This window comes from Limulus polyphemus, unplaced genomic scaffold, assembly GCF_000517525.1.
Source record: "Limulus polyphemus unplaced genomic scaffold, Limulus_polyphemus-2.1.2 Scaffold5285, whole genome shotgun sequence".
Taxonomy (NCBI): domain Eukaryota; kingdom Metazoa; phylum Arthropoda; class Merostomata; order Xiphosura; family Limulidae; genus Limulus; species Limulus polyphemus.
In genome coordinates this window covers 9,607-20,066 of record NW_013670895.1, presented here as the reverse complement: position 1 = coordinate 20,066, position 10,460 = coordinate 9,607, and the positions used below count along the sequence as shown (strand labels likewise).

The 10,460-nt window shown below is 32.2% G+C and overlaps 2 protein-coding genes across 2 annotated transcripts in view; one reads left to right on the top strand and one right to left on the bottom strand.

The window, feature by feature from the left end:
- Nucleotides 1-4,842, top strand: part of LOC106472380 (SLIT-ROBO Rho GTPase-activating protein 1-like) — a 19,328-nt gene extending 14,486 nt beyond the window's left edge. Inside the window, exons 9-10 of the mRNA XM_013933019.2 lie at nt 660-840; nt 1,318-4,842. Coding sequence (XP_013788473.1) covers nt 660-840; nt 1,318-2,443 — 1,307 coding nt within the window. The 3' untranslated portion in view covers nt 2,444-4,842. The remainder of the gene's footprint in view (nt 1-659; nt 841-1,317) is intronic.
- A 993-nt stretch (nt 4,843-5,835) lies between these two features.
- Nucleotides 5,836-10,460, bottom strand: part of LOC106472379 (S-adenosylhomocysteine hydrolase-like protein 1) — a 14,022-nt gene continuing 9,397 nt past the window's right edge. The window contains exons 7-12 of the mRNA XM_013933018.2: nt 10,118-10,188; nt 9,505-9,599; nt 8,426-8,524; nt 7,340-7,487; nt 6,390-6,510; nt 5,836-6,147 (exon numbers count right to left, since the gene is read on the bottom strand). Of these exons, the coding sequence (XP_013788472.2) occupies nt 6,141-6,147; nt 6,390-6,510; nt 7,340-7,487; nt 8,426-8,524; nt 9,505-9,599; nt 10,118-10,188 (541 nt within the window). The 3' untranslated portion in view covers nt 5,836-6,140. The remainder of the gene's footprint in view (nt 6,148-6,389; nt 6,511-7,339; nt 7,488-8,425; nt 8,525-9,504; nt 9,600-10,117; nt 10,189-10,460) is intronic.

Here is a 10,460-nt window from a genome sequence, read left to right as displayed (position 1 = left end):
AGACTAAACATTTGTGTTATAATCTGTAGTCATTCTAGAACAAAAAAAGCATAATTTAAATTTATTTACTAATTTTTGATGGTGGTTACGAGGCCCCATTGAATTTGAATAGAGAAAATAACAGAAAAAATATACAGTTTTATTGAAAATAAATGCTTGAAATGTATTTATGAGGTTTTAGAGATTACACAAATATTATTTGAGATTTTTGGGATGAACAATAGTTTTTCGGTTATGACATGAAAATCATTTCGCACTTGGACTGGTAACGAAACAGACTTGATATTTTCACAAACAAATCTATAACAAAAATACTTCATTAAAAAATCGGATTTTTTTTGTACGAAAGAGTTGTAATCTTTACTAAAAGTCTACCAAATTTTGTGGAGATACACTTACTGCATTAAAAGTTATAGTATAGATATTGAACTCATGTATATTATACTGAGCCCATTGTAAAAGGGTTAAAGAGCAAAACATCAAAAAAGATCATTAACTCAAATATTTATTGTGGCCAAGTTGTTTTTGACTTCAATTAAATAACATTGTAGTTAATATCAGGAACCCTGTTATGTTTGTTCATTTTTAACCTGGTGAAGTTTGTATATAGCCCAACTTCCTATAGGTTTAATGGAATAATAACCTTGTATTCCTTTCAGAATGTGAAGTTCTGGAGGCCGTGGCACAGTGTTCTTTCAGTGGCCGGACAGACCGTGAACTCTCCTTCAAAGAAGGCGATACTGTACAGTTATTTAATCAAGTTTCCAGTAAATGGTGGAGAGGGAGTTTGAATGGGAGAGAAGGACTTGTACCAGACAAATATATATTTCTGAAACTTAGGTAAGAATTAGCCATTACTGTTTTTATAGAACTAGTGAAGAGATAAACTTTTGTGAACCGTATTAAAACATGAGTCTTTCTATTCATCCACTTTCATAGGGTTTGTTGAGAAAGTGTATTTAAGCTGTAGTTTTTGAGCTAACTCAGATGTTACATTATCAGAATGCTAGACATACAACTCTGTACTGGTTTGTAATGAAACATTAAGATGGTGATTGTAATACCATATCAAATTCTCATGCCTAAACACACACAATCAATCATTGGGTCATAGTCTCTATCATCAATTAGCTTGGCTGAAGAGGGTTGATGTTGCTTGTTACAGCAATTTTCAACTGCTCAAGGTATGGATATTTGAATCATAAGATTTTCAAATTACAAGTTTCATCAAACCCATTGTGTAGTAAAACACATAAGATAATATATGAATTTTCACTGCAATACGTTTAGTGATTCACAAGATCTGATATTTTGTAGAGATGAAGACAAGGACAAGCTGAGCCAAGATGGGAGTGAAAAACGTCGTACTAGCAGCAGTAGTGATTCTCTATCAGGGTATAGTACTAGTCCCAAACCCTCTATTGATGCACATATACCCGAAGAAGGGACCACAGGCTCTGAATTTTTTCCTCCAGATTCACTTTCAGCATTTCCTTCCAGCTCAGTGTCCAGTTCTTTACATTCCCCCCACACCCACAATCGACGTCGTCTCAGTCTCAGTCCATCCACACTACGTAAAGTACAGCTAGCAGCAGCTGGCGAGTTTGATCAGCCTAAATTAGTTCACTCCTGTAGTGTAGGAGAAGCAATGGAAGGCATGGTAAGGGACGAAAACCTTCTTGGTGAGTTTTACTTAGATGATCAAGAAGGAAAAGGTTTGAGTGGATTAGAGGCAGACCTGCATGACATGCTATCCAGTTCATCTCATGCAGAGATCATTAAGGAAAAGAATATACTAGATGGATCTAGATCTCATGATTCTCTAAAACAAAACCCCTTTTCCTTATCCAAGGGCACACCAGATCTTGTGAAAGATCTTCCTAATAATTCTCCTAGTCCTGAATTGCCTATAAAAATTTGTGCTATGGAAGATGAAGATGAGGAAAGACCATCTTCCCGTTCCAGCATTCAGAGTTGTGAGAGTCCAGAGTTGACCACAGCAGAGAGATTTGCAATGTCACACCAGGGTACCTTAAAAAAAGGTGCAGTATCACGTATATCATATTCTGGCCTCGAGTCAACCTTGCCGGCCAAGGTTTGGGCCAAAACTCAAAACATTACGGACAGTTTGGATGGTTCAGATCCATCTGAAAGATGTTCAGATGTTTCCCAGGTGACAAATGAAACAAAAGATCAGATAGAACAAGATTTTGTGAAATCTCCCCCAGAAGTCCCTTGCAAACCTGTGTATCTAAAACAGGACCTAGAAATGCCAAAAAATTCTGCAATTGATCAAAGCCCACAAGTCTTGTATGCAAAAGGTATTTCAAATTTCAAACCTCCAACTAAAATAAAACCTCCTGTGATGAAAAAACCTACAAATCCTTTATCATTAGAGCCTGTTAAATTCCAACAAAAAGAATACAAGCAAACTTCATGTTGATTGGAAACTGTCTTTGTGTTGTCCAGATCAGGTGCTGAAAAAAAACACACACTAATATGATTGTTCCTTTTTTTAAACTTTGAGTTTATAAAAACAATCGTTCTTAAACACAAACAATAGTTCGTATTACAAGATTGAGAAGTTTGAAGGAAAAGGGGAGCTAGTAAGTTCTATTAAGACCATATTGTGTAGAGGTGAGGCATTGATATAAAGTGATATTTCTGTCCAAGGATACAGAGGGTTTAGTGAAGCTCACCTCATCAACAATACATTCAAATGAAAATTGGACAAAAGTAACAACTTTATAAAAACGAAAGTTACTGATTTGTTCTTTTATTTTTAGATGTTTCAATTTAGCTGTGAGAGAATCAATCAGTATTTATACATTTGATGTAAATAGTTTTAACGTGATTGTAACAATGTCAAAATCAGACTTGTCATAAACACTCATCATGGAGTCCTGCCATCTATTAAAAAGTATCTGAACAATAGTTAGTTATGGCAGCCTTAAACTTGGTGTGTATGTGAATTCTTATAATTGACTCTCTAGTATATTAAGATGTATACAGTTTGATTATCAGATATTGTCCAATTTGATGAGCAAGACTTTTAAAATCACTTTTTTTGTTGCTTTACACATAGGGCAGGATAGACATAAAGCTGTGTGTAATTAATATTGATGTTTTTGTTAAATAATTATGAGCCAAGAGTTCTAGGGAAATTGAGTAATTTTATATAATCAGGATATTTTAGTAAATTATAGTGGAGAACAATTATTGGTATTTTTTTTAATACCAAAAATTCATTACAGTGATTGAAATAATCTTATTTTGTAGTACTGGAGATCTTGTGTAGATTTTCTGTTGGAAAGTTATTATACAGTACAATGTAGATTAAAAAAATATTTTTTCAGGTTTGTAATAGCTTTATTTACAGCATCAGTAAAAGATAATAAATTCTTCCCGACAAGTTTGATGGAAATGTATACATTTTACGATCTAGTAAAACCTTGTGTAATAGGGATTTGACACATTGTGCTGAATACCTCATTTCTTTGTATCATAAATTGCAACTTGTATTTCAAAAACTATTTATTCTAGTTGAAATGACTAGTTTTTAAGTTGGTGTTTATTACCACCTCCTTCCTTGCAGGACAGACATATCAACTACTCAGATGTTTTTGTGGTTCTGTAAGATTTCTCAATTTTTCTAAAATACAAAACAACTTAGAAAAAAAAGTGCTATATCATAGTTCTAATCCCTACCACCCAGTTTAGATCGAAGGACCTCTACATTCATTGCAGAGAATAAAAAAATTGAGTGTTTGTTATGGACTTGTTTCTAACCAGTTCGATGTGGATTTTTTTGTTGTTGTTTATTTGTTTAATGTTGGAGACTACGTAGTAATTTTTGCTAACATATCACACAGCAGTAGTTTATAAATAGACAAGTGTGTTAGGGAAAAATGAAAGTGTATCATAGTAGGAGTATTTTTTTGTTTTGGCTAAAAAGTTCCCCAAAAGTTAATTTTTGTGTTAGTTTATGAAAAGCAAAGTACAATATTCTTATTTTCACTATAAAGTTTTCTACTTGTAGACAGACATTAAAAAAAGCAGGAATTTTTATCTGATGTATTAAGTGACTGTAAGTAACTCTTAAGGAAAAGCTTTTTTCTGGAGCTCAAGTTGTTTTTCATATTTAATGGAGAAAAGTATCACGATTTTAATCTGATCTGTGGTCAGCAACAATTTTAAAGTACAGATAATGATTAGTGTGTGTAAGTTTTAAAACTACTTTTGCTTCACTGGTAGTTTGATGCCATACTAGTTTGTCCAGTACATTGCAAAAATAAAAGCGTAAGGCAGAATTTATGACCAATTCATAAAGTGTTTAATAGTGTATCCTGATAATCAGGTTTGACCGAGACTGATTTTTAATCTTGACTTCTAATTTCTATATGATGTTTTAAGACCCTAACCAATAACAGGGCAGAAAAGACAACTAGTATTTTATTACCATATTCAAGTTTAAAGTAAACTACGAAGCTTATAAAGAATCCATAAGAGAAAAGCTTTAACTTTTTGAACTAGTTGTTTCACTGACTTTTTAAAACTATTAGTTAAATATCAAGAACCAATTACAACAGATGCAATGAAAGAAAACTTTTCAAGATGAGAAGTGTCATGGTATTTGATATTTGGTACTTATCAAACAGACGGGATTAGTTGGATAAGTTTGTTTTTTTTTACAGTGAGAAGGGGGGACTTTGCATAAGTTGGAGAGGATTTAAGAATAGAAAAAAACTAGAATTTTCAATTTGTATGTTAGGCTTGCATTTATCCTTTTTGTTTTTTTTTCTTGTACAGGTCTCTGATAAATAAACAGGTGCTTGTAATATCTGTTACAGTGAATTTCTTTTTCCTAATATTGTTTAGAACAGTTAAATTGTATAAAAGAAGTAATGCAATGTTTGGTGGATACTTCATACATGCTGGATCTGTTTAATGATATATGTACAGTAGCTGTTGTATGAAACGTGCGTGTCACCTACAGAAAATATTTGAAAAGACATTTCTATAAAAGTATTTAGTATTATCTCAACTGTACCCCACAAAGTTCAGGGCAATGCTGATCACGGGAAGGGCAAACCCCTCTGTCCCTCAACATCTGGAACTGCAAGCATTTTGAGACTGAAGTCATGATCCTTGTAATATAGAGTTCACTAGCCCACACTAAGTTCAAGACAAATGTACTTAATTGTGAATTTCATGTTCAATCTTGGCACCAAGTTTGATAAGTAAAAACTTCAAGTACATTCATTGATTCACACCTTGTATTTACTTATGAACGATCAAAATATGAGTGTTGTGCTACCACAGGTACATGTTGAAATGTTTAGATGAGAGAGTGATGACTTTACATTCCTATAGGAAGTTACTAGTGTTGGCTTATTTGAACAAAACCTTATCACACAGTTAAAAAACAGGATTCATTATTGTTCTGCTACAATACATAGAAAATAGCGAAAAACTTAAATCGTTATTTAGGTGTAAGTTTCATTCATTCATTGTGTGATAGATTGTGCCTCCATTATAACCATCAAAAAGTTCAGTTGAGAAAAGCATTACTCTGTGTTCTTAATCTCTTTAATTTGTTCAGTGAGAGATGAAAAATACAGCTAAGACAGGAGTGATCATTAAATTTATTATGCAAGAAACAAAAATCCAATTGTTTTTTAGGTTAGACTTATTGTCGTGTTTAGTTTTTCAAGATTAGACTCGATGCCATCTTTAGTCGTACAAAGAAGTTCTAGGTTTTATAGTTTATGGTGCTGGAAGTCAGCAGTGTTTTTCTTTATGTGTATCTGGTAAATGATCTTTGAATAAAAATTTTCTGCATGAACCACAGAGAAAACACACAAACTTTGGTAACTTCACTTAGACAAAACAAAAAAAAACCTACTCAAGAAATGTCTACTTAATGTTCATCTGGTATATAATAACATTTAAACTTTTTATTCTCTATCATAAATACCACATTTTAATCATGACTGTAACTTCTAAAAATCACAACTGTCATCCCAGATGGTATAACCATAATTACAGATCTGAGTGTTCAGTACGAAGAAGTGTTGCCCAAAGTTACATATCCTGAAAATCTACATCATTTTCGTGATTATTATACTGGTCCTTTATTTTCAATACCTGAAAGAAAAAAAAAGTCCGTTAGCTAGAGAACCTTCCCTCTTGTATTTGTCACTAAACTCTATGAAGTATTGGTTTACATGTGGCTGTACGTGAAAAATTTAAATCTGTTTATTAGGAAATAAGAAGCACCTATAAAATAATAACTGGTCTATTGTAAACATTTCATACCAAAACTGAAACCTGGACTTTAAAAGATAAAAATTGTTGAGATGTGTACATTAAACCATAGAATCACGTACCTGTAATAATTAGGTTTAAAAGGTCCTGCTTTGTTCAATCCCATGTATTTAGCCTGGTCATCTGTTAATTCTGTTAAGTGAGCATCAAAGCTAGGAAGGTGAAGACTGGCCACATATTCATCTGTTGAAGATAACAGATTTCTAATGTAAATCTTACCTCTTTCCATCAACAGTAACACAGAAAACTAAAAAAAGGGGCAATGAAGCACCGAAATGTAACAAACAAGGTGTTAAGAACTTCAGCTACATCCCGAATGGTTACAGTGACCACCAGTGATGCTTTAGTAACAACTTTACACCATCAGTGCAGTTATAAATAATTTATAAAATAAACAAACTGACTATTCACGACAGTGCTGTAAAAACACAACCATTAAACATGTCTTGTTTACACAAATCCATATGTTTTGTAATAAAAAGGTAAAGAATAACCAAGGTAATCTACAGATCTTCCACCTCCTCACAGAGAAATAATATTGGGCAAGAAATTAAATAATCATATATAAAGTAAATACTGGAGGTATACCACATGATTAAAAAAACCATTAATATGGGATAGACATTTTTAATTCTTTAAGATCATACATTGCCTAGTCCTCATGGTTTATACAAGATATAAAATAGTGCAAACATCATCATGTAATATCATTTACAGATAACACTGTGTAACAAACTAAGGAATCATACACTGTCCAGTCATTGTGTTTATAAAACAGTACAAACATCGTCATGTAATATCATTTACAGATAACACTGTGTAACAAACTAGGGAATCATACACTGTCCAGTCATTGTGTTTATAAAACAGCAAGCCAAATTCAGCCTATTAATTTTGATATACTTCAATAGATTCTAGGTAAAAGTACACTGTTAAGAACCAATTCCATAGATTTAGTGTAGTAACTGCTGTAGATACCATAGCTAGTAACCACCTCAAATAGACCACTTACCCATCTTCTTTGGAAGTAAGTACACATCACTTTTATATCGACCATTGGGAGCATTGTACAGTTCAATCAGAGCTAGGGCTTGTGAGGCAGCTGTTATTGAAACTACAAAAGATGGAATACTGGAACAGCTCAGATTCACGAGTCTGCCCTAAAATAAAATGTTTCTCCAGTAAATATTGAAAAAAAGATAAAAATGTTCCTAATCCAAAATATGACCTAGTGTAGTGAAGAAAAGTTACAAAAATATTTTGAAAATGGCTTTTAAACAACGGGAGCGAACAGGAGAAAAAGTCCATTTCTTATCAAGCGCATTAAAAGGTTATATATTTCATTTACACTATATTTAGAACTTGGAATACACTTAATAACAAGTTTAATATCTTAAATGATCTAAAGAGAAAAAATGGCAGCAGTTAGTGCTGTATTTTAAAAAAACATTTTAAAAAGTACCTTTTTCAGCATACACAACTGTAAAGACACTAAATACACCAATGAACGTTAAACTATTTAAATAAAACTCAGAAAATAATTCAAGAAAAAGCACTGAAAATGTACAAATACAAGAAAAACTTTCCATAATTTTATTCTGTAAACAACAAGAATAAATAATACTGAATATATTTCTCATAAACAGGATTGTTTGGTAGAAGGTTATAACAACATGAAAAAATGCAAAGTAACCTAAAAAGGCTGAATCTCATTCTTAAAGCAAGATGAAATTCTTACATTCAATATGTTCTTTATTATAAACTAAAACATTCTGTAAGTTCTAAAGAGATAACATTCACTACATGAATTTATTTTGTAGATAGATCAAACTTTTTGCAGCATCAATAAATACAATTTCTGGAAATTAATTTTGTAAATGGCAACATTGTACAGTATGTAAATTGTACATGTACACTTACTTGAATATATAAATGGAAATTCCCGTTTTTTTTTTGTCTCTTGAAGATAGTGGAGAATGCATGTTGCTTTTAACTTTATACAATAAATAATTGTGCATTTTTAAAAACATTGGAGTCATCAACTGATTTACAATAAACGTCAATCAAATATATTGGTCAATAAATACGTTAAAATTACCTCTGCAATAAGGATAATCCTCTTTCCATCTGGCCAAATAATATGGTCTACTTGAGATCGAACTTTTTCCCAAGTCAGATCGGGTGTTCGTAAGCTTTGCTTGAAAAACAAAGTTTGAAAAACATAATGAACAAAAAGAAAAAAAATTCTTTCCAAGTTCTTATATTTCATATTCAATAAAAAACATTCAAATTAAGGTAAAAAGCAACAAATACTGAAATATAATAAAACAATTTGAGTGAATTTAGATAGTGAATTTCTTAACTAACCAGTGACTAGGATGTTACAGTCAGGCCTAACTAACTATAATATTACTTCAAAATTAAAATTGGTATCAATCAACTATATTTATAATTGAAATAAGCGAATAAGAAAACATTTACTGGTTAAAAATAACAAATAGTGGACTCAAAAAAGACAAGTCAGTAATTAACAATTTTCTTATTAATAGTTTTGTAAACAAATAAAGCTAGTAGAATGAGACAATCACTCTTTCTGCAGAGAATACAGTAAAGTATTTGAAATAATTACAAATTACATTAAGTTTGTGACTCACATTACACATGGTGCAACCCAACAGCTTCCACTCTTACCATTAGAGTTTAAAACATTTTACAAATCATTCAACCCAATACTGGAATTACCCACGTTACGGGTAATGCAGTGCAATACCTATCACATCAATCTCAGTATTGGAATGACCCATGTTACGGGTAATGCAGTGCAATACCTACCACATCAATCTCAGTATTGGAATGACCCATGTCAGGGTAATGCAGTGCAATACCTACAACATCAATCTAAGTATTGGAATGACCCATGTTACGGGTAATGCAGTGCAATACCTACCACATCAATCTCAGTATTGGAATGACCCATGTTAGGGTAATGCAGTGCAATACCTACAACATCAATCTCAGTAATGGAATGACCCATGTTATGGGTAATGCAGTGCAATACCTACCACATCAATCTCAGTATTGGAATGACCCATGTTACGGGTAATGCAGTGCAATACTACCACATCAATCTCAGTATTGGAATGACCCATGTTATGGGTAATGTAGTGCAATACTTACCACATCAATCTCAGTATTGGAATGACCCATGTTACAGAGGATACAACCATTCTTCATTTTATCAATGTGATCTCTGTTCACCACGTTCTTGTTTCCTGTGAAATTAGTTCATGGTTACATCATTTATTACATTTGTAGCCGAGTATTTCATACATCTAGATTAAATACATCACTCTCAAAGCCTTTTGTATTCATACAAGTATGTGTAAAGACATCTCACAGAAGAATAAAGAATTTATTCACAGACAGCTGAACTGTAAAGAATAAATAAATAATATGTATGACAAATTTAATAGTTAAGGAACAAAAAAAAAGTGTAAACTTTCTCTTTTACATCAGTTAGTTTTTTGCTAAGATGATATCCCACAAAAACAAGATATAATTAAAGTACACAACATCACACCTACATATACAGTAAATTTCCTTATTCAGGCTTAGCAGTATCTTATTTCATCCAATGTCAAGACCATTTAAGACTAATAGTGGAAATGACATCAACTTCAATTTTACGTGTGTACAGATAGATATAAAAGGCAGCCTCTACTTTCATGAGGTATACACACACACACAATAGGATGCCATTCAAATATTAAAGCAATATAGCGTAGAATACCTGTTGCTGTGATAAGAATGTCGATGTTCCGAATGACTTCTGTGATTTTTACTACCTTGAATCCATCCATACTATAAAAAAAACAAAACAGAAACTCAAAATAATGCTATACTTATTAACAATGCATCTGGTACCATAAGAAGCTTTTACCATCTGAATGGTATGTTTACTAATAACATGATGAACCCATACAATAGAATTCAATAATTGCTAAAAACTAAATCTTCCAATAATGGTTGGAGACGGCTTGAATGGGTAATGAAGAAAAACTTTAATATAAGTTTAACAGCAAATGTTCAACATTTTGACAAGGTTTTGTCATCATCAGGTACCTTGTCTAAAC